Source organism: Alternaria burnsii, assembly GCF_013036055.1.
Source record: "Alternaria burnsii strain CBS107.38 chromosome Unknown 756, whole genome shotgun sequence".
Classification (NCBI taxonomy): domain Eukaryota; kingdom Fungi; phylum Ascomycota; class Dothideomycetes; order Pleosporales; family Pleosporaceae; genus Alternaria; species Alternaria burnsii.
The window spans coordinates 203,376-226,613 of NW_024066128.1; the positions used below are offsets into that span (position 1 = coordinate 203,376).

Below are 23,238 nucleotides of genomic sequence, written 5' to 3' on the forward strand. Positions count from 1 at the left end.
AGACTCAAAATCACCATGTTTGGTAACCATCATTTTACTTTACATGCTAGTATCCTACGCTCACAACTCACAAAAGCTGACATGCTTTTGTTTTCCTATTATCGATTTAGTCCAACATGAGAAGTGTTGGACCTTTGATGTTTTCCAGGTAACTTATCTAGACATCTACGGTACTGCTATCATCATAGAATACAGGCTTACCCTGCGTTGACAGTTCATTGATGGAAAATCTGTTCGTGATTTGTATAGTTAGTACCGTCGATTGGAGTGTAAAAGCTCCCTTGAGCCGTGAGGAAACCACATCGCACTATAGCGCCCTTGGCCGGCCGTGTTCCCCAAAACAAGACGTGACCACTTAGTCTATGTTCAGATCCGGGTATTGTAGACTGGTATTGGCATGGCGCAGTGTAGCGAATGCTCTTCCAGAACTTCCAAATGGATCTCGTCAGAATATGACGATCGATTGGGCATAGCAGGATATGCGCACTCTAGAAACCCTGGTTCGACCGTCTAATGGATATTAATACCACGATGGCGGCTCTCCATGCTTCCCCACGTTGCGGGGTGCAGTGGGGCGCTTGTTGAAGTGCCGTTTAGCCTGTTCGTCACCACGCAAGTTCACCCGGTATTAGATGATCGACATCCTTCCAGCTCCATGTAGCCTTGATATGTCCTGCGCAGAAGCTTGTTGTTACTTGTCTCGTCTGTCTGTTGCTCGGGGATTTTCTTGTGCACAACGAATTGGTAGTTCGGTCGCATTTGTTCCATTACCGAGAACGCTATGTCGTGGTAGGGACATGAATTGGTTTTGCAGCATCCACTCAGGACATGGTGATATGCAAGGGTTAGTATCGCACTCTATGTCTGGTTTGAGATTTGCAGCATAGTGCTTGGACTGCATGCGCTTAGGAGATCAGAACGCTGGATGTGAAGTTGCATAGTTCATGCTCCAAAGTAGCTCCTGAGTGGGTGAACCGCAGCGTCATAAAATTAACAACAGTCGATAACGGTGAGCTTGGAAAGCTACACGGTCCGTGTGAGTTGCGGCGAGTTTCGTTTCAAGGCTGCAGACAAGTCTAGCGTGGCTTGTCGTTGAGAATAACTTCACCCAAAGACGCGCACCAAGGTAGTCATAACGGAGACCCGAGTCATGTATAACATCGGAGAAGACGAAGGAGGAGTTGCACCTTAGAGTTTGGAAGGAGTCCTGAGTCGCTCGCGCTTACCAACCGCAGCGCTAGTGCTTCACAGCTTCGGCACCCCTCATCACGGGAGTTTCAGCAAGGCTCGCGAAATCTTGAGGAAAGCTATAAATACAAATTTGCGCGTTAGCATTCAGAGTTTTACTGTCGTCAAGTTTGCATCATCGTCGACAAGAAGAGAAGGAAGCACATGCTAAAGTTTAACTGGCTACATCCAGAGCAAGTCAAGCTGACCAAGCCGCCTCTCATTGGTCACTCGCCTCTACGCCCTATTCATGTACTGAACCAAACCAACACTTATGAAGCGACCTTCCGATTTCACAACGACCGATAGTTCCAAATCACTCAGAATGTCAAGCGAAAGACAAGCGGCGGATGCTATCCGATTCTATGACTCGAAGTCCTGGGATTACGATGCTACCTGGCACAACGACTTCACAAGACGATTCATTTCCTATCTCGACATACAACCAGGCCAGCAAGTACTGGATTTGGCGTGTGGCACAGGACTGTTGACTTTCCGTGAGTCAGAGGCGGTAGGACCGCAAGGACATGTTGTCGGAGTTGATGTCACCCCTGGTATGCTTGCAGTCGCTACTCACAGGAAGACTCAAGGAGGCGACAAATATGCCAATACGACTTTCCTCAAGGGCGACGCTTTACATCTGGACGAAACGGAAGAGCTCAGTGGAAAGCAGTTTGACGTCATAACAGTGGCTTCTGCCCTTGTCTTGTTCCCCAACCCAAAGACTGCCATCGAGCACTGGACAGAATTCCTTAAGCCTGGAGGGGTCATTGCAATGGACGCAACACATCCAAGGAACTTGATCTCTGGTATGGTTCTCGAAAGAGTAGCTCGAAGATTGGAGCTTCCAATTCCATACAATCGATCATGGAGCAAATCAGAAGATACCTTGAAGCAGATGCTGGAGTCCGCGGGCCTGGAGGTAGACCAGGTTCTGACTGTCGAGGGCCAAGCTGGATATGGCAGACGTTTTTACGAGATGGAGCAATGGGACGACTTCTTCGTCGAAAATGTGATTGTCAAAGACGTTGCGAGAACGTTTGCAAATAACGACATCCGGAGGAAAGCGCAAGGCATTTACAAAGAGGAGTGGGAAAAGCTGGCGATAGATGGCAAGATTGAGGAGATCGACTCTGTTTTCCTCGGTATCGCAAGAAGACGTGAGTAAGCCATAGTGATGCATTGACACAAAGCTGACATGTTATGTAGCTGCAGACGGTTCGAGATACATGCCGCAAGTCATTCAGGACGATGTGGTTTTCAAGGGCGGATGCCGCTGTGGTGGGGTGCAATACACATCGAGTGCTCCACCCTCAAATATCACGCTGTGTCATTGCCGCGCATGCCAGCAAGTATCAGGCTCTGGCTTCCTTCCATTCACACATGTGCCCCGAGGCAGTCTTTCCTTCACGCATTCGAACACGCGCCAGGTTCTAAGACTATCGGACGTTGCAGAACGAACCTTCTGCTCGGGTTGTGGTGCTCCGATATCCATGGTCTACACATCTGATCCTGACGGTATGGGGCTGTGCATGGCCACAGTCGATCTGGAGAGTCTCAAGACTGAGGTGGCACCCAAGGTTGTGAAGCATATCTTTTTGAGGGAGAAGGCGCCGTGGGTGGTGTTGCCCGAAGATGGGACTGAGCGTTGGGGCACATCGGAAGATGCTCACCTGCTCATGCAGAAGTAGAGTAACTGTAATGGAGGTGTAGGCGCAAGAAGATGCGGTGAACTTTTTCAGGGTACGCCATTATTCGGTGTGAACTTTTGTGGGCTAGTGCAGTGGGCGAGTGTAGGTAACCCACTGATTGAGGAGACAGGTCTATGATCCCATAATTACAAGAGACGCGCAACTAGTGTCGCAGTCTCTGAGGCTTCTGTTGCTGAGAGAGCTTGCTTGGAGAGGTATCCCCTGCTGGTTGTAACGCGTACTAGCTGTGCGCTAAAGTTGCACGATGAGATGTTTTGAAACGCGAACGCAAACAGAACGGATGGAAAGCAGGGTCGAGTGCATCTTACAGCTTGTCTTGCATTAGACCAAGGCAATTCGCAAGGGGCTATTGGGTTCTCTAAGCGACGACGGCTACGTGTTGCGGTGTGCGTTGCGTACATGACGGGGCCGCTAGCCCTCCCAGCCTCACAAAATCCAGATTCCCTGCCACGCTGTTTCCTGCCAACCACACGAAACAGCCATCGAGGACAAAACCTCGCCCTTTGCTCGACGAAACATTGAACCCTCTTTTTGCCTTTTGGTACACCACAATTGCAGTCAACTGCCGTACTGCACATTCTACACATTCTACCACCAGACGCTCGTTGACCGCCGCTTTACCTTGGCACGACTCTCGCTCCTCGCTCTTATCGATAAATTCATCGTGTTGGCCGGGTTACCCTCAGCACCCGCCCCGCCGAGTAGCAAGGAAAGAAGTGCTTTCGCGTTTCACACATCTCCATCCGTCTGCTCGACAAATCGTTGGGCGACTGACACAGTCCTCGACCGCCAAACAGCGTACCGTCTAGCAATCCCGGCACCGGACGTTTAGTTGCAGTAGTTTGGAATGAGCCGCAACGCCCCTCACGACTTGGAGCTGCAACAGCCGCCTCAGGCCCCTTATGCGACCCATACCTCGCAGCATACTGGCGTGAGATCCCCATCGTATCACACTCGCAAGCAGTCTGCGCCTGTGGTCAGCGAACAGGTGAACAAATTCGACGACGTGGACATCACCGGGCTTCAACCACCACCTTCCGCTTTAACACCCACTACTGCAACTGCATATGACCCACATGCACCTTCCCCACTAGAGGACTTCCCTAGGACTGGCCGAAGTAGTCACCAGCGCACCTTGACCGGCACAATCTTCGACAACTTCAATCGCGCAACATCGACAATCCAACAGCATACTTCAAGAGCATCTTCACCTACAAAATCTCTGGCAAGCTTCATTCCCTCAAGAGGCGCTATCGAATCCAGCGCTAGCCAGCCTAAGATTAGGGCACTACAGAACTGGTTCAACGGCTCCTCTGCGCCCGTGAAGCTAGGTGTCCAGCCACAGGACGACTATTCGGATTCCGGCTCCGAGTCAGGAGAGAGTTACGATTCCGAGTCCGAAGAGGAGGAAGAGGAGAGGGGCAACATGATGACCAACCTCTTCAACCGTGGCTCTTCCCTCACGAGGGGCACGTCGCAGAGCCCGATGCGATCAGATGATACCCACACACCGAGCAAGGCACCGAGCCAGCCCACCGCTAGCAGCAAGTTCGCATGGCTGTTGTCCACACAAAAGAATGCCGCCGTCCCCCCTCCACAGCAGTCGCCCACATACCACAACCCTGACGACGAGCTACTCAACTTGAACATATCACACTCCCTTTTCCCACACGGTCCCGCCGATCCGCTAGCACCTTCGTCCTTCCACGACCTTCTTACCAACGCCGAAGCCCTCCTCTCTCGCTACCAGACCGCCTACCGCCAAGTCTCTATTGCCCTAGGAGACGCACATGCCGAACAGAGCGCGCAGGACGATGAGCTTGATGAAGCCGAGACACGGGCAAGGCACCTGAAGATGCAACTGGAGACAATGGCAGCACGAGCAGCCGAGCAGGACGAGCAAATGCGCGTCCTCATGGAAGACCTCGCGTTTGAGAAGAAAGCTCGTCAAGAAGAAGAGGCAGCTCGTAAGAGGAGTCTAGCCCTCATTAGAGCAACACCACAGTGTGAGCACACTTCGTGCCAGGAGTCTGCCCGTCGACACAACCGTGTGTCAGGCTCAGAAATCAGCGTCGATTCTGGTTTCGAGTCTGAGAATGAGACCGACGCTGCGAGCGTGTTCTCAAGAAGCTGCCTCAGCCCTACTGGTACCGACCGCTCATCCATTCTCGACAACGATATCCACGACACCACACCGAAGGGCCGAAAGCCTCAATCGCTACAACGGGGAAGCACATACGACAAGCCCCGAGAAGGCAAAGTCGACATCGCTAAAGGTGGGTGGGGATGCGCCAACTGCCAGGGCGGCGCACAATCTGCTGTTTGGGGCCGCCTAGCGAAGGAGCGAGAGGAGAACCGCACGCTCAGACTGCGTGTTGAGACCCTAGAGGAGGCTGTCGATGGTGCTTTGAATGCCGTCGCTGGCGCTTGGGGGATGTAAATATTCGTGTACGAGCATGACTTTGGCGTATATTGGCGTTTGGTATACCACTGTTTGACGATTGGATGACTATCAGATTGGTTTCAGTCTTTGGAATGTAGAACGCATACATAGTATCGTATAGCATCAACTACTACCCACCACAGTACCACTATGTGTACAAAACCTCGACATCACTTTTGCAATGTGACAGACCGAGCAGCATACGTGGGAACTCATTGGATATCCTTGAACTAATAACGACTCGTTTCAACAGTACTCAAAGCTTCTGCTCTCCAGAGCAGCATCCTTTTTCAACCAAAACCGACGCATTATTCTTCGTGCTTGGTACGTCGATAGCCGGGTTGCGCTCGAAGAAGTCGCTGGGCTTGAAATGCACTTGGTAAATCTCGACAGGCATAACGGGCCAGTCTTCGACTCTGCTTGTCGTTAGTATATGCGCCAACCTTCATCTAAGGCGATGAATCTTACCGTGGGTTATGTGTCAGTCCGAACACGTTCCAGAGAACAAGATCTTCATTCTCGACATTGTCCTTTCGCGCAGCCATGTCATGCACACCACCTTGCTCGAGCTGGCTCTGTAGCGTGAACCTACCCGCAGCGTATAGCTCATCATCCTGGTATTTTGTCACCCACACATGGTGGTTTGTGAAGAGCGCTCGTTGCGCTTGGATGCTACCTTGGCTAGCAAGTATCTTCTGCGTAGGGAGCGGTGCGAACTTGTATCCTACAGGGTTACCAGACTTTGGATTTTTCTTGGAAGGGTTAATGATCTTGAAGACGCGGTGGTCGAAGGGATTGGCGTCAACACCAGAGGACTTGTCGATGGTTGTCTTGCGGATTTCGTAAAAATTGCCATTGGGGTTGGTTTCCTTGTTCCAGGGAGCGGTGTGGGATTCTTCATAGAGGACGGTATTGTTGTGTCCGTCGATTGCTGGGTCAAAACGAGCGGCAAAGATGTGCTGGTGGTTTTGGGCAAGCACACCTCCTGATACGACATTGCCGTAGTCTGATGTCTTGCCTGGGTCGATGTTGACGACTGAGACGATACCAGTGGCTCGGACTTCAAGAGTGATACCACCGGCGGTGTCGAGCTTGTAGGCAAACACATACTCATAGTTCGCTAGGGTGATAATAAACTGAACGACGAGTTCTCGTAGTCGTGTTACTACTGCGCGTCCAGTTCTCCAGTTGGCTAATTTCTCACTTTAGCTCGTGCTGAGAAACTGTTTTGGGAGACTCACTGTGCTTCCAACCAATACCATTGTCTTGCTCGTGAAGACAGACCACATTGGGGTGGACCTTTGGTTCGCCATCGGAACCAACGATGACCGCATCAAAGTATTTTATCACGCCGAGACAGTCGCAACCTAGGGAAAGGTTGTTGGCACAGTTACCAGCACCTCCGTCACCAAAGTCGAATGCTTGCTTGCGGTGGAAGGGTGGTCGTGCATCTGCGTACGGGACCGACATCTCAGAAATGCTCATCCGGTACATGATGCTTCTACCGTCGTATTTGACGTCGTGTAGAACAGCCCCTTCACGCGGGTTGAATGATACTCTGAAGCTCCACTTCTGCCATTCGACTAGCGATTCGTCTGTAACCTTGAAGGAAGGACCCTCTGGTTGTGTAATGTTGATAGGCTTCACGTCCTGTCGAAGACCACCTTCGACCATCTCGGGGACGTATTCCGCACCCTCGCAATGGTCTAGAACACGCTCAGAATGTGTCTGGCCGGTAAGGCTATCGCCCTTTCCACCTGTGGCTAAGCGGTCAACGCGAATGATTTTCCTCGTTTGCGCGTCCATGACAGGAATTAGTGGTAAGGGGTAGGCGTAGAAGTTGGAATCGTCGTTTCCATTCCGTGTGTCCTGTGCAAAGCACAATCCTTGAAAGTATCTTCGGTTCTCGGCGCCAATGTCAAGACCACCGTATGGCCTTGTGTCGTTAGTAGTCTACATCGATAACTGGAAAGTAGGTACCTACCAGGGCTCAACAACCAACTCAAACCCATCAGGTAGCTTGAGCTCCTTCATGGCATCCTTGAACATGTCGCTTTCCTCACAAGCCTTGACCAGGTGTTGGAACTCCCACAGGGTCAAACTGGCCTGCTTCTCCTTTCCAACGATCTCATGGCGTACCCTCTTCTTCTGTTCAATATCTATGACAGACTCGTGGTACTCTGGTATCTTGTCGGTTCCGATAACATCGTATTGACACTTCGCCAACCGCGCTGGTCGCTTGGAAGCTGGTGATTGTCCTGGCTTTGCTGCATATTCTAGGTCGAGGTATTGTTTCATGAGCTCCTTCTCGGGTTCTTGGAGGTAGATCTCTCGAAAGTCGACAACGCAGTCTTTGTGGAGGGAGAGGACAGTGTCACGCGCGATACGCGTCTCCTCTACGTTGAGGATCTTGAAGGGGTGAGGTGCCATGGTAAGACGTCTAGCCTGGATAAAGAATGATGATGTGATCCTATGCTCACCCTAGAGTAGTGAAGTGTAGATGGGAGGTCATCAAGTCCGATGGGATACCACCCAATTTATCTACAGGCATATACATGATGCCGAGCCCGTGTCCCAAAGCGTAGAAGCGGGGACATTGGATGATAGAGCGTGGCGATAAGTCCAAACACGTAAAGCTGTACCGCCGTCATGCTCTCTGGCGGAATATCGCATGTACCTACTACTTCTGGTTAGTGCGACATAATAGTGATCGAGTCCTGCACGCCCTGTCAAGCAATACACGAAAACAGATATGTTATCTATCCCAACTCCTGTGACTCATGGGTATGAACAGGAAATCATGCGCTGTTGTTGTGTATCTCGCGGAACGTTGCGTGTGAAAAGAGCAAACCGCTCAGCGGAATTGTGTCCGCTGTGGGTCGGGTTGCTCGACTGGCTTGGGAAGAGACGCGATATTCTCTTAAAGGAACATTGCCATTGCGCTGCCACAACAAGCTGGGCGATGGGTCTTGTCAATCTTTGCAGCGGATTCATAGTCGTATCATGTAGATGAGTGATCTAGAGCATACAAGGAGATTGATGATACCAAGATTCAATCACGAAAGGCGTGCGATCTCGGAAGACATCTATACAACAGTGACAGAAACAATGTACCGGCTTGGCATGGTAGTGTGAAGACTACGTAGGCTTGTACTGAATTGGCTGGGTCTGTGTACGCTTGTCGTACATTGTCTATGGGTCTCGAGTTGTACATCAGGACGATCCCGAGGTCGCTATGAAGAGAGCCCTGGAGATATTCCGCAGGACTAGGAAGATTTCTTAGCCGTACATTCGGTGTCATGCTGTACAGTAAAACTGCTTCAACATCAAGATATTGTACGATACAATAGCCGATATTCTTCCGGCATTTATTTCCCTGCAGACGAAATCACAGCGGTGCAGTATTCGCTAGGCTTTCCTCGAATAGCAATATTGATGCCTGGGTGAGAGCAGACCGTCTAGGCGCCCGTAGTGGAGATTAACGATCTTTTCAGACAGTCTTAGTTAGTAATACGGCTCTCGACTCGTGCATGACACTATTCCCTAGCCAGACCGAAGACCCACAGGCGAAGTTGGAGGCAGTTTCCTAGATCTCGTGAACCAATAGTACGGATATTAAATTTGCTTTGTCACTTCCTTCCATCAGATCAGCCATTCCAGTTGTTCGAAACCTCGCATCGGTGGTTTAGTGGTAAAATTAGCCGTTGCCATCCTTCACAGGACAGTTTCGGCTAGCCCCGGGTTCGATTCCCGGCCGATGCAGCTATCAACTTTCTTTTTGTCCTCATGGACGTTGTGCGGTGGTTGTGGTGAACAGAGATGTGTTTCTAAGGGGGTGGTCGGAAGCGCACGTGACAATGCTGCGGTGGCTGGCATGCGGCACTAGCGCCGGTTATCTCCGCACCAGCAGCAGCTTGCTAGACGTGGTAGACATTATCTAAGAAGACATGCACAGCGGCTTTTGTTTTTTGTTCCTACGGTATCATGCGACTTTTATCCCTCTGTGGGAACTACTTCTAGTCTATGCTGCAAAAGTTTCCATACATAGCGCTCGCTCTAGCTCCAATTACAAAAACTATTGCCTACACATGGACGCTGTTTCGTACGCCATAGAGATAGAATATGTGCCTCTAGGTCTACTATAGGCCTAGTTTGTATGGCAATGGACGTCAGTTTGTGCTTCAGTAAATGAGTTGATTGAATGGCCTTGGTCGCAGGTATCGTAGGCCTATCACCTACAGCACATCCAACACCTGGCAAGATTGCCCCTCATCCCTTCGCATTTCCTGCGATAGTAGCAGCCACCACACCCCCGATAGCTGCACCAAGTCCGATCCTCCTATTCTCCCTCTGCCCACTCACTCGCCATCGGTGACTCGCTTTCGGCACGACGACCCTCTCTGGCTCTGCAAGACCCATCTGTCCCGGCGGCGCATGTTTGAGTTGTCCGTACTGCACCCTCCTTTTCCCAACATCCTCAAGTACCTGATCGAAGTCGCCATGATATGCTTTTGTCTTGTCAGGCGCGATGATGGGCGCACCAAAGGCTTGCGATATTTCAAGCGGACCAAGAGTGACCTTGCGGCCGAGCTGCCAGAAGCCCCAATATACGGGTAGGACGAGCATAACAGTGACGAAAGTTGCTACGAGGGCGCCAGCGACGTAGGCGTATGAGGTTTTGTATTGCTCAACGATACCGGTGACTGATGCGATGACTGTTTGGTTGGCCATCCCGAGGTCGCCGTCTAAGCTTTTATTGGAAAAAGGCGCGCCTGTAATGTACAACGCTGTCACGAAGCTCAGGGTGTTGAGTTTGCGCAATACCTCGACGGCGGGATCGTCTTTACCTTGGCTAATATTATACCAGCAACGATTGAGAGTTTCATCCGATTGGCCATAAAAAGTAGTCTGAGCCGAGGCGCCTCGAGCGACAATATCCCATGTGTCGTTGTTGTAGGTAAGATTCGCTGAGGATTCATAGAGGTTGTTCATGATGTATGTTAAAGCGCCGATAGTAGAGGGTTTGCCGAACTGCTCTTCGAGATTGACAGTCTCTTTTACTTCAAGTTGGTCGATCTGTGTAATGTTGTCGAGACTCTCACCAATTTCCCAGTTTTCGGGGCGGGAATCATTAGAGAACTTGATGTGTGTGACAATGTTTTTGCCTTTTAGTTCTTCTTCGCTTGGTACCATAACAGTAACGGGATACTGAACGAGGGCGGGCTTGATCTCGCACCTACGGATAGTCATAGTACCCGGACAAGAGTGCTCGTCTTGTCCAGGTTTGCTATCGACGTAGAGCATCTCGAGATCGATGCTGGCGTACGGTTTGGTTCCCGTTGGCCACGAGGCATTGAACTTGACATCCCATAGCGCATACGAATTGTCCGATGGAGGTATGCCCTGTAGCTCTGATTCTCGTCTTTCGTAACCATAGTCTACCTGCCTGGATGTATTGGTGCAGTTGAATGAGAAGCCTAAGCCCTCAATAGCGCCATGACACTCTTGTCGAAAAGGGCAATCCCAAAAAGACTTTGTTTGGTCAAGAGTGTCATGTACCTTACCATTTGCGATCTTGCCGTTGTATGCATCCAGTACGTTAGCCCAAGCTTTATTGACGGTCTTGATATTGCCGTCCCCTCCGGGTATACCACCAGAATTCGCTGGCCAGTCTTTCTCGATGAACCCAGTCATAGTGTGGTTCATATAGTCACTTTCCTGGGTGACGATAGTTTTTGTCGCTTTTTGAAATAGCGTACTGTCGATGACGGCGAACTTCGTCATAAGAGCAGCGAGAGCGATAATGTTGAAGTGTCTACCGGAAGTGATAATCGCATAGAAGCTGTAAGAATACGCGTGATTCTGATGTAGTTTCCGGAGTGAGCTTCCGCGCAAGGCTGTCCTCCACCATGCGATAGCCAGCCCCTGACCAATCAATGTAACCAGCCCCAGGTTCTGAACTTGATTCGCAATGTTGAGTAGTACGTTGGGTTGGGCGGTGAACCTAGTCTGTTAGTCTCCGTTTCATGTCTAATCAGCTAATTTGACTAACTTCGTAAAAGGCCAGTCTTTGACTCGCTTTTTGTTAGACGTAGCCAGTATGATTACAGCTCCGGCGGTGGCCACGAGGATGACCATAAGTCCTGCGAAGCCGAGCCATGGGAATTGATGCTTGAAGCCAGGTCTCCAGTCAATACCGTCTATATCCGGATTGTGTTCGACATGATCGAACTTTTCGCTACAATCTTGTCGAGACGTGTTTGGAGATTCGCTAGAGGTACCTGTGTAGCTGGTGGAATTTTCGCGTTCCTCGGTGATAGCATCAATCATGACTTTGAAGTCTTCCTTTGGTGAGCTGGGAGCAGTCTTCCAGCTATCCCTATTGTGTCCAGAATCATTGTTGACCAAAACTGGCGACTGCGGGACTTGGCGTATCTCATTGTCCATTGGGCGATCTAGCAAGTGGCAGCAAGACCACAGGTGAATAGAACAAACGAAGCCCAGTGACGACTGAAGCTAGAGAAGCGACAAGTAGATGATAGTAAGACTTCGTGAAACAAAGGGAGAAGCAAACAAATTCGCGTCGCGTGCTCCTGGCAGTCGTAGTACATATAAAACGATGTGGCACGGGATGCCGGTATATCAGCACAGGCCTTGCCGTCAGGCAGCCCAATGTTCATGTTGCATCTTAGTTGTTTGTGGGGGCTGAAGCTCACCAGGAAACCCACAAAGGCTTAGAGACGTGAATGCTGGCGTAGTTGACGATTGGTTGTGAGTGCGTAAGGGCCGCGGATGTCAGCCGCAGGAGGCTTGCCAACACACGCCTTACCCTTTTCAACCATCACAAATGCACGAAGCGAGATTGTCCAATCGCGGAAAGAATAAGATCGGACGGTCTTTGAGCCACGCCCTCCGCGTTAAGCTGGAAAGAACGAGTCGATTGCTAACAGGCGATTGCATTCGGAGGCAATGTTCTAGCTCTTTCCCCTTCCCGCATCTTCTGAATTTGTGTTCTATAAGACCACGGTAAAGGATAGCCGAAAAGGGATTAAAGTAGTCGGTAGCAAAGATGGTCGGTGATTCCCAGCAGCCATAGAAGTCTTGGTTAATGCACATACTGTTGGCATATCAGCTCGGATGGTAGAGCGGTACAACACTAGCCTGGTTCCCTCAAGTGTAAGTTCCAAAAATAGAATTCGCAAAAGGTCTTTAAAGCAGGTGTTTTCGCGAAACCTCAAAGAAGGATTTGGCCCCCCCGAACCTTCCATTGCCGGAAACGCAAACGCAAACGATGCGCTGTCACATTAAGATCTCAAGAACGTTGTGCGTCCCAGTTTGCCGTTTTTGCATATATTTGAGCGGCAATGTGTGGACTGCGCGATAGTTGCAGGAGCGGATGCATGCATCGGGGCATGCGGGGTTGGTAGTGCCAATGCCGGAAGTTTGCCTTCAGTCCTGCATTTGTTCATCGTCTGGCTCTTGCTCCTCCTTGACATCATCTTTCCCACCTTCTTCCTCTGGAGGCATAGACGTAGGGAACGAAAGGTGTTTCCAGTCTTCGATCTGCGAAAAGTTAATAACTCTAGTGCAGCAAGAGAAAGATATTACACACCTCCTCGGTGATGCTCTTCAGGCGGTCACGGATGCTCTCCACAGCATAACTACCCAAGATCAATCGTAGCGGAGGATAACTACAATGACCTAATTGCCATACCAACTCTGCACTCTTTACAGCGCTGACTGGTTGTCTGTCGTTCAGCCATTGTACCATCCGTCGCGCGTGTTGCGCGGGACTTGTCAGCCCCGCATAGGGTTCGCTTGGATTCGGTTTCACGAAGAAGTGGCCATAACGCTTCGGCTTCGGAGGTCCTGTTCCAGGAGTAGGCGCCGAAGTATAACTGGGTGGTAATATGTTATCGTCTGGCTCGTCCAATCGAACATGACCGGGCTCGACCAATGTTGCTTTGATGTTGAAGATATCGACCTCGTACAACATGGACTCTATCAGACCCTCAACAGCGTACTTGGTCGCACAGTACGGGCCGAGTCCCGGCACGCCAAGTGCTCCAGCCGTGGACGAGAATATGAGGTATCGACCAGAGTTCTGGGAGCGGAAGTATGGGAGGGACAACTGCAAGATGTGAAGTGTTCCGAGGAAGTTTGTTGTGAATTGATTTCGCAGGTCGTAGTCGTCCTGGTCCTCGCATGCTGCTATGACGCCGTAGCCGGTGCTGTTCGCTATGACATCCACCTGACCCCAGTATTCGATGCTCTTCTTAATGACCTGATCTACTGTCTCGCGCACTCTTACGTCACACAACAGGCCGAGGCAATTCCTGTTCTGCCATTTGTCCATCTGTTCTGGTGTGTTCTCCTCGGTCCAACCCACTGCAGTGCATTGGTCACCATGCGCTAGTATCGCTCGAACGAGGGAACGCCCCATATGACCGGTCGCCCCAAAGACCTGCATTCCAGAGTTAGCTACCGATGACCAGGTGGCCTATTCAGTGACTTACAATCCATACTGCTCGCTTGGGTGGATTGTGCTCAGATGGTGGGTCGCATGTTGCTGGCAGGATGAGATTGGGATTGTGAGTGGCCGCGCCTGGCGAAAGGCTTTGACTTTGGGTATCGAAATCCATAGCGACGTTGAGGAATCTCTACAATGATATGCGATGTCGAGCCGGTGCAGAAGGTGGGGAGCTTGGCAGCCAATCGGACTTGCAACTGCCGCTATCTCCGTGTGCTTCAAGTGAAGGAGCAACGAGGACGCGTGAGGGGACGGGGTTCGTTGCGCGATTGATGCGCATAATGTATCGTGTCGCGTCAGAATAAACATGTCGGATGACCATCGTAGCTGGATTTAGCATTCAAGGCATGATGAACCTTCTCTCGTCGATGAGGAACCGCAGCCCCTCGATAACCAGGTGGGCTGGGAAGGCTTGTTGTCGGTTCATGAAGTTGCTGACCAGAATGAAGAACATGATGAAGATATCAAGGTGCATAGGCGAAGTGAGGAAGAAGTGGTATGCGAGGAACAGAAAGGCCTGGGCCCGGTATCTGCTCTTGATGGACCGGATGACTCTGTTTGCCTTGATAGCAGCGGCGCGGTTGGTAGGGGTTTTGAAGGTGACAACCTTAGAAAGGAGGGGCATCCTAGGCAGAATCGAGGTTTCAGGCGGCTCTGAGTCTGGGGAGACCTCGGGGTTGCGGAGAGACTTGGTGAAATGATTAGGAGGCTCTCTTATCGATAGAGCTCGGTCCCTGCGCGGGCGTCCTTCCGATGCACAATTACGTCTGTCTGCCTTCTTCGAGCCCGTTCAATCCACAACCAACATGCAATTGTTCCACCGATAGCAATATCAACCATGGTCAAAGCAGTGCCCACACCTGTGGCGCTGCCAGTCACACAAGGCAGCTCATCCTCGTAATCACACCTTCATTCCATGGAGGACCCCGCTAACATGCTGTAGACTTTCCTTCACGCAAGGATTTCTGCTCGGCCAGCTTTCAATCGCGATTTTGATGTTTTGTTTCATAAAGTTCTTTATATTTGGAGAGCCACCATCTGCCGACGATCGCGCGTTACACCTCAATTCCCTCCGCCGAGCTCGAACCCTAGCACACCAACAATCGTACAAGCAACTAAGGACGCGCGCAAATTCAACGTCCCTGTCTCTACGCCACAAACCGTCAAGAAGCATAATACGAAAGGGCGAAGAGAGCAGAGGAGGACCAAGCATCACAACTATCCTCGCGAAGACCTACTACAACGTAAAGGGACACCAGCCGGAGAGCTTAGACTGGTTCAACGTGCTCATTGCGCAAACAATCGCACAGCTGAGAGCCGACGCGCGGCAGGATGATGCAATCCTCACATCGCTCACCGAAGTCTTGAACACGGGCAGCAAGCCAGACTGGATTGGCGAGATCAGGGTAACGGAGATAGCGTTGGGCGATGAGTTCCCCATCTTCAGCAATTGCAGAGTAATGCCTGCAGAAGACGGATTTTGGTACGGGCCGGGAAACACAGGGAACGAGAAAGAGAGACTACAGGCACGGATGGACGTTGATTTGAGCGATGTCATTACCATTGGCGTTGAGACGACACTGAACTTGAACTGGCCGAAACCCATGTCTGCAGTCTTGCCCGTCGCGCTTGCTGTGAGCATTGTACGGTTCTCTGGGACACTGGCCGTGTCATTCATACCCTCTTCCTCACCTCCACCTACCGCTGCGCCCATGACCTCGCCAACGTCCGAGACACACCGAGGCTCTTCTCCAAGCCGTCCAGCATCATCATCTGGCGCACCACCGCACCGACCTACAACATTAGCGTTCACCTTCCTAGACGACTATCGTCTCGACCTCTCCGTTCGTTCCTTAGTTGGTTCACGATCCCGCCTGCAAGATGTACCAAAAATCGCTCAGCTGATCGAATCTCGCGTCCACGCTTGGTTCGACGAGCGGGCAGTAGAACCCCGCTTCCAACAAATCGTGCTCCCCTCACTCTGGCCTCGAAAACACAACACGCGCGGCGGAAGCGCCACCGAAGACGCCGACGCTGCAGCCGGAGAAAACGAAAATGACGAGGATGATGAGATCGCCGTCATGGAAGGAAACGGTACCGCTCCAGGTTCAACATCTTTCATCCCTAGTCCGATTGCTGAGAACGCTACTCTGGAAGAGCGTATAGAAGCTGAAGGCCAGAAAATGCGGGAAGCCGAGATCAGAGCTGGGGTCAGGAAACCCAGTGCAAGTGACTCTCGTAGTCGGAGCAGGAATAATCGAGAAGATGGTATGCGATGGCGGGGTGAGCAGAGAGATCGAGATAGGCCGAAGGGACCGCATGGTCGACCGAAGTTACAGAGTCGGACCACGACTGGTATTGCGGGAGCTATACCTGGCGCTTTGCCGAGAGGATAGGCATGAGTATCCTTATGATGACATGACTAGATGTGTATTATGTTACGAGCGGTGGCGTCTTGGACAAAAGCGTGCTACAAGCATACGCGTGTATATAGTAATGAAGCTCAACATCACCAATGGTCATCTCTCACGGACACACATTCGATGTGCGTACACTACCAGACAACACAAGACACTGGCCATCATTGATGCTCACTTCAACGAGGTAAGTCGTATTAATTGCACCGACTCATCTAGATATTCTAGCCAGCAAGGCGGTCTATTCGTCAATAGCACACCGCGTAATACACCGCTAAGTCGATGGATGATGCATTTATCCCACAACAGAATGAGGGCAGAGATCGAGAAAAACGCCATGGGTATCTGTCGTTCTCTAGTTATGACAGGAAAGTAGATAGCAAGAAGGTGAAGATGGTTAAACATGGATCCTCAAGACAACATGGAGTCAAGCGGCATTTGGAGGTACGCATACACATTTACTGCCCGTTGATAGTAGGAGTAGGTGCAGACTGATGTGGTTGTTGAGCCTCGAATGTGCTAGCTGGAGCCTCCACTGGCGCCTGGGACTTTGGTGCTTCTTCAGGGGGAGTTGGTGCAGAGAAAACTCCATCGAGCTTGGGCAGCGCTTCTGGGTTGCCAGTAGAAGTCTGTTGTTGCTGTGCGACTGGGACAACTGGAGTATAGATTCCGTTCATAGTACCTGCAGATGCAGGCGCGGGAGCGGGTACTTCCTGCGCGGGCGCAGGCTCAGGCTGTTTTGGTGCGCTGGTGCCGGTCGACGACGCGACTGTCGCAGCAATAGAATCGCGATCCACCCCATTTGTCATGGGCGCATCTTCTTCGTAAGCAGGAGCACCTTCAGATGCACCTTTCCGGTAGCGTAGAGTGACCATAAGGCTGTGTGGTTCTTCCTCCTCTTCCGATTCCTCCGCGGCATCATCTTCGTCGTCGTCGTCGTCGTCAAGATCCATCTGATCTGGTTCCTCTTCATCGTCATCTCCACCATCCCAAGACGTCGCGTCCTCCTCGTCTTCCGAATCTACTGTTCGGTTGAATGAACGACCATTTGTGGTACCTCTGTTGGCGGCGCGAGTCGATCGGCCATGGCCTAAATATGGTTCTTCCGACACATCAGATCGGACATAGTCGCCAGTCGCAGGCGATGCGTGGTCTGCAACTTGTCCACTGAGCAATGTTTCGCCATATAAACCTGTTGCTCGAGATCGGACCTGTCGACCACTGGCGGTGACAGTAGGACCAGAAGGTGCAGCGGGTGTGTCGCGGCCCGACTGTCGCCCTGATCGGCGTACGGAGGTGTTGTCTGAATCGAAGTCGTTGTCCTCGTCAAACGTGTATCGTTGGCGCTTGCCACGGGTGCGGCCTTCATATAGGGAGAAACCAGGTTCTGGGCGGGTGAAGGCATCTTTGCGCTGGCGTGTGTACTCTCGTCGCTTACGTTTCTAAATGACTGTTAGCATAAGATGACTTGTAGAATGGACGAGGCGTACATTTTCTGAGGCCTCGAATCGTGGCACGGCGTTAAGCATACGCTCGCCAAGTGCCTTAGCCTCTTTGTGCCCATCTACTTCCTCCAGCTTTGTCGCAAGCGCCTTCAACTCATCGATGGAGCCGGCGACACTTATCCATTGTACGTTCTTGCGGCTCGGGTCGCTCTCGCGGTAGATGCGAAAGTGGGTATCGTTTTGTCCTTCGACTAGATAGTATCGACGCTTGTCACCGTCACGGCCCCATGCTTGCACCGATAACGGGATGTTGGTATCTTGCTTATCCTTGGTAGTGCGAGACTTGTATGCATTGTTGATCATGGCCTTGACTTGCTCGTTTTGATTGAGGCTCCAAAGGCAGAGTGAGTGGAGGAGGGTGATCTATGCGACGGTAAGCATTTGATGGTATCAGGATATATGACTACTTACTCGTTCTACTGCCGTCATTGTGTTGAAATTGCGACCGCCGCTGAGGGGATTGCCGGTCCATTTGGTGGGCCATTGTGGTTTTTGGGTTTGGATGGCTTCCTCGAGAGCGCGACCGTAATGACCCTTCCTGTAGAACACACACGTGTCAGCTTGAGCAATACTCCATCTACTGTGTGACGCCCACGCGACCGCAGAACGGGTGTTTGTGAAGAGCGAAGGGGTCAGACTGACTCGACAGGTTTCTTGCGATTGAGGACGAGGCCGAGCAAGGCGCATAGTAAGCCTTCGACGTCGGCGGACGGTGTGTCTTCCGCGACACCCTGCTCGATGTCCTGAGGCCCTACAGAAGGGGAACCGCGAGGAAATGCTTCGTTGAAACGTGACCGGAACATTACGATGAACTATGGCACATGGCATTAGCGACGCCTGAGCGGGCGAGTCGGGCGCGACTGCGACGCAATGCAGCGCGTCACGACGCGACGGACGCGTCCAATACGTACAGCAATGTCTGGGTTGTCCTCTGGTACAGGCTCATGTGGCGGGGACGGCGCCCGTTTTCTTGGAGGCGGCGAGGGCGAACGTTTGTTGAAAAAGGTCAGGATTGTGCCGTTCTTCTTCTTTTTCTGAGGTGCGGGCTTCGCAGCAGCAGCCTCTGGGACTTCAAGCTCCATCTCATCGTCAGTCGGGGGCGCAGAAGACAGAGACGAGTCCGAGTCGGCCATGGTTGCGGTTGTTTTGGGGGGTTGATGTTGGTGGTTGTAATTGCGGCTGCAGTCGCGGGACGAGGAGAGAACTACGAACAGAGCACGGTTAGGCAGGCATGAGGTAATGCTACTTTCGCTAGCACAGAGATCGACTATATGGATCCCTGTAACTTTGGGGTAATCAGGACAATGAGAATGGCCACCCAGAGCGCCTTTGTTTGGTAAAGCGAGGGTCGGGTAGACAGCAACGAGAAAGGAGTGGTGCAGTCAGGGCAAACTTTGTATTCTGAGAGTATCGTTTGTCTATAGACCTGATGTTCGCGTAGTGCTGCAATTGTGTTTCGATTCGCATAGGGCGAAACAAGAGCGAAAGGAAAGCTATCAATTTTACCGTCGCTCTTCATCCGTTATCCCAGAACCTGCTTTATCGAGGTCGGCCTTGTGGACACGGTCTGCCGAGGTTCAAGAGTTCCACGATACGAAGTAATGGTAGCTTGAGCGTACCTTGTATCCATTGAGATCAGCCTTGCGCCCTGTATCATTTCGCAAACCTTTTCCATCCCGGACTGTACAATCAAACGTGGGGACGCGATTGTCCTGATGGGATTGTGTATATCGTAGGCCTCCGTTGCTTGTATAGCGCATCGATGCACGTTAGTGTTCATGTTTAGGGCCGTCTTGCTGATCGGGCAGGTGAACCCTCGAGACCATCAGTCATGCGGAAAACGCTTTACAACTCCACATAGGCAAATCGCAACAAGAGCGTGGAATCCTGCGCAGGTATGTTGGTAATGCTTGTAATGGCACATGAATCTCTACTGATTGGGTCCTTCTCTTGACATCTTCATAATCCGCATGAGCGGCATGAAGCGAAACATTGAGAAATGATGTTCTAGAGTGAGCCTGCCGAAGAGGGTGTTTCTCCGGGTGCTTAAATGGATCAGTGTTGGCTGCAGGTGTGCACATATGCGTCGGGCTTCTAGTCGGAACTTGGAACTAGCCCGCGCAATCCTGAAGTTGCAGCGCACATCTGCCCACTCCCTGTCGCATACATGATGACAACATCTGCCTTAGCAATGAGAATATTGCGCAAGCGCGTGTCGTAATCAGAAAGAAACTATTTCCGATTATGTAGGATCGAGTGAGAGAGAGACTTCGTGGGACGAAGAAAAAGAGGCCGTTTCAAAGATGCGCCAGAAAAGACTCATGAAACTTGCTACAAAGGAACGTGAAAGCGCAGGTGATGTGGTGTTGACTTGGCTGAGGAGAGACGCGAAATTGAGGTTGGTGTTCCATCCAAGCAGAAGAGATGGCGCTTACCAGGTCACGTGCGGCACTATGCACTGCTGAGCGAGCAGGTAGACGATGATGTCAGAGCCAGTATTGGATCATCTTAATATTCTCCTTTTTCTCCGATCATGGTCGCAACTTATACAAAAGGAATCGAGGAAAGCAAGGCAATGTGGGTATACGCTGGGACTTTGATGGAGTGTGTATTCGCCATGGGTCGATCGAGGCAAGATAGCGACTACATTGACCGCATATGCCAAGGCTGTTCAACGATATAGAGGCAGGCTTTTCAGCTCTGTCGCGGCGATTGCAGGAGCCAGGTGATATATTGCGCTGCAAGACAAGACCGCTTGACCTGATGAGGGAAGGAGATTGGAGTTCGCGTTGTTCCTGGCTGCATATTGATGAGTCTGGAAGGCGCACTAGACTACCAACATGCGCTTCTGTAGGTCCATGAAAATCCCATGGCGGCGCGCGATAGGGAGACAAACCGAGTAGGAGCCTACTGCTGATGCCGGTGATTTGCTCGGTGACTTGTGCAGAGGACAGAGAGCAGCTAAGAGGGACGCTTCATTGGTACGGGTGGCGACGGTGAAACTGCACATCCATCATGTTGCGCTTGCTTGCGCAAACCATGACATGGACTGTGCCAAGAATAGAACGAGGGGGACGGTCTGCGGTAGCAAGTTGGATGTAATGTGTGGCAGGGCGGGTGAAACGGAGGGCATGCCTACAGAGGGCGATAGTGGGTGGGTTGGCTGTGGTGAGTAGACGGAGCGCCGGCGGAAAGGCCTTAGGGCGGCAAACCCCGGAATAGCGACAGTCGTCCCGCCCATGTCAGGACTGGCTGGGCCGCGTCTTTGGGCGACGCTGATCACCGTTGGAGACACCTAGCCCGTCTGTGGTTTCTGGAATAATGGGTCAGGGTCGCGCCTGCTTAGCCTGCGATATTGACACGCGTTGGCTCTCAACTTCTGCCGTAGGTCGCCCACTATTGCGAAACCTACTCTCCTGACTTCAACTATTGTTCTTGCCCGCGGCGAATCTGCCTCCTCCTTTCTTCTCTGCTTCCCTTTCTCCGTGTCTTTCGCTGGGTGTTGATCGTCCCGCGCCTGCCTCCCTGGCCCGTATCGATAGCTATACCCTGCACACGGCCCATATCTTATTACGCACGCCGCAGCCCCCCTCGTCACTCTGCTTGTACCACGCTTCCTTACTGCGTTCCCTCACACACGGCCGCAGTCATGAATGTCACCAAGAAATTCGATCGCTTGAAGCAATGGACCAACGAGAAGATGGGCGCAGAGGCCCGCACTGGGCTCTCCGACGAGTTCAAGGCGCTCGAGGTAGAAATGAACCTGCGTCATGAGGGTATGCACGAACCCGAGCCCTGCAGCTCCTGTCTCGCACGCTGACAACGTCTGTAGGTATGGACAAGATGCAGGCCGCCATGGCTGTCTATGTTAAATCGCTATCCAAGCGCGCAGAGGGCGCCGACAAGGAGAAGCAGCTTCCAGGTGGCCACTTGGGCTCGTCCATGGTCACCCACGGCGAGGACTTCGAGCCCGACTCGGAATTTGGCAATTGCTTATCATGTGCGTCTTGCGATCAATCGGCTCATGTACACCCCACTAACTACCAGCAGCACTGGGACGTGCCAACGAACGTCTGGCGCGAGTACAGGAGACGTATATCGCAAGTGCTACGTCATCATGGCTCGAGGGTCTTGAGCGGTCTTTGATCCAAATGAAAGAGTATCAGGTAGGACAGCAGCTGCATGAACATGATCGTGACCATTGAAGCTAATTGGCCTCAGTCCACCCGCAAGAAGCTCGAGACGCGTCGTCTGGCTTACGATACCTCTCTAGCCAAGATGCAGAAGACGAAGAAGGAAGACTTCCGCATGGAGGAGGAACTACGCGCCCAAAAGGCCAAATACGAGGAGACCAGCGAAGAGGTCTTCAGGAGGATGCAGGACATCAAGGAGTCAGAAGTCGACATGGTCCAGGACCTGACCGCTTTCCTCGAGGCAGAGCTCAGTTACTACGACCGCTGTCGTGAGATCCTCCTCAACGTCAAGCGGGAGTGGCCGGTTCGGTGAGGACTTCTCCATCAGCGTAAGACCTAGTACATTGCTGACGCATGACACAGAGACACCAGGGCTATTCCTAGCCGTCCCGCGCGCTCCCGATCCAACACTGCACACGGCTATGCAGAGCGCTTCAACCCGGTCGAAGAAGAACCCGAGCCCGAAGTCCCTCGTATGACTATTCCCAAGCTTACGTCCACGCGCAGCCGTTCGCCTGGCCCTGAGCAGTCGCCAGGTGGCTACTCTCTACGCCCCTCTCTTAGCCGAACCTCGACCTACGATAACGCCAATGGCTACCGAGACGACTCCCCTGCCCGCCGACTGTCCCGCGTCCCCACCGATTCCTCTGTCATATCTTCCGGCCGTACCAACCTCCGCCCAGTCCGCCAGGCTAGTGCCAGCCAACAGAACACCTTTGCTGATGACTACGAGGACGATTATGAGCGATCTAACGGCAATGGGTACAGGCGTGATCGATCGCCGCCCAGTCCCGATACGTCGTCATCTGTAGGTAGTGGACGCGGTGGCAACATGTCGCGGGCAGCGAGCTGGACAGCGAGCGAGCAGGGACAGGGAAGCAATGGCAAGAAGGCACCTCCGCCACCACCTCCATCAAGGGCGAAGAAGCCACCGCCACCTCCACCACCAATGAAGCGAAGTGCGTTGAGTGAATCTCAAGTAGCACGCTACTAGCCCGCTTTCATCTTCATTCCATCTTCTTCTTGGCTAACAAGTCTGTTCGTAGAGCCCATGTCTTCCTCTATCAGAGTTGCTAGTTGGTAATACTGATATGAGACGCGTCGACATGTTGTTCAGGACTCACTTGGCAGAAAACTGGGTCTGCGTTATCGACCGCAGTGCGGTCTGGCGTATGCGGCGTTACATTTGCGGGTTCATTGAATATCAGTGC

At 51.9% G+C, this 23,238-nt stretch overlaps 8 protein-coding genes across 8 annotated transcripts; 4 read left to right on the forward strand and 4 right to left on the reverse strand.

Annotated features, from left to right (window-relative positions):
• Window positions 1-1,552: 1,552 nt before the first annotated feature.
• On the forward strand, window positions 1,553-2,918 carry GT037_010501 (s-adenosyl-l-methionine-dependent methyltransferase; the record flags this gene model as incomplete). The annotated part of the gene is made up of 2 exons (XM_038935548.1): window positions 1,553-2,387; window positions 2,437-2,918. The coding sequence occupies 2 exons, from the start codon at window positions 1,553-1,555 to the stop codon at window positions 2,916-2,918; spliced, it is 1,317 nt and encodes a 438-aa protein (XP_038781798.1).
• An 868-nt stretch (window positions 2,919-3,786) lies between these two features.
• On the forward strand, window positions 3,787-5,379 carry GT037_010502 (uncharacterized protein; the record flags this gene model as incomplete). Its single annotated transcript, XM_038935549.1, has 1 exon — window positions 3,787-5,379. One exon carries the CDS (start codon window positions 3,787-3,789, stop codon window positions 5,377-5,379), a length of 1,593 nt encoding a protein of 530 aa, XP_038781799.1.
• Window positions 5,380-5,638: 259 nt separating this feature from the next.
• GT037_010503 (copper amine oxidase-like protein) lies at window positions 5,639-7,812 on the reverse strand (the record flags this gene model as incomplete). The annotated part of the gene is made up of 4 exons (XM_038935550.1): window positions 5,639-5,798; window positions 5,851-6,574; window positions 6,624-7,318; window positions 7,367-7,812. The coding sequence occupies 4 exons, from the start codon at window positions 7,810-7,812 to the stop codon at window positions 5,639-5,641; spliced, it is 2,025 nt and encodes a 674-aa protein (XP_038781800.1).
• Window positions 7,813-9,651: 1,839 nt separating this feature from the next.
• On the reverse strand, window positions 9,652-11,829 carry GT037_010504 (uncharacterized protein; the record flags this gene model as incomplete). The annotated part of the gene is made up of 2 exons (XM_038935551.1): window positions 9,652-11,386; window positions 11,435-11,829. The coding sequence occupies 2 exons, from the start codon at window positions 11,827-11,829 to the stop codon at window positions 9,652-9,654; spliced, it is 2,130 nt and encodes a 709-aa protein (XP_038781801.1).
• A 1,002-nt stretch (window positions 11,830-12,831) lies between these two features.
• On the reverse strand, window positions 12,832-14,537 carry GT037_010505 (short chain dehydrogenase reductase; the record flags this gene model as incomplete). Its single annotated transcript, XM_038935552.1, has 4 exons — window positions 12,832-12,945; window positions 12,995-13,846; window positions 13,899-14,042; window positions 14,352-14,537. The coding sequence occupies 4 exons, from the start codon at window positions 14,535-14,537 to the stop codon at window positions 12,832-12,834; spliced, it is 1,296 nt and encodes a 431-aa protein (XP_038781802.1).
• A 213-nt stretch (window positions 14,538-14,750) lies between these two features.
• On the forward strand, window positions 14,751-16,308 carry GT037_010506 (uncharacterized protein; the record flags this gene model as incomplete). Its single annotated transcript, XM_038935553.1, has 2 exons — window positions 14,751-14,809; window positions 14,856-16,308. The coding sequence occupies 2 exons, from the start codon at window positions 14,751-14,753 to the stop codon at window positions 16,306-16,308; spliced, it is 1,512 nt and encodes a 503-aa protein (XP_038781803.1).
• A 479-nt stretch (window positions 16,309-16,787) lies between these two features.
• On the reverse strand, window positions 16,788-18,967 carry GT037_010507 (uncharacterized protein; the record flags this gene model as incomplete). The annotated part of the gene is made up of 5 exons (XM_038935554.1): window positions 16,788-17,771; window positions 17,820-18,197; window positions 18,246-18,372; window positions 18,477-18,646; window positions 18,746-18,967. 5 exons carry the CDS (start codon window positions 18,965-18,967, stop codon window positions 16,788-16,790), a joined length of 1,881 nt encoding a protein of 626 aa, XP_038781804.1.
• Window positions 18,968-21,483: 2,516 nt separating this feature from the next.
• On the forward strand, window positions 21,484-23,021 carry GT037_010508 (bar domain containing protein; the record flags this gene model as incomplete). The annotated part of the gene is made up of 5 exons (XM_038935555.1): window positions 21,484-21,610; window positions 21,667-21,834; window positions 21,885-22,000; window positions 22,056-22,336; window positions 22,391-23,021. The coding sequence occupies 5 exons, from the start codon at window positions 21,484-21,486 to the stop codon at window positions 23,019-23,021; spliced, it is 1,323 nt and encodes a 440-aa protein (XP_038781805.1).
• Window positions 23,022-23,238: the final 217 nt, after the last annotated feature.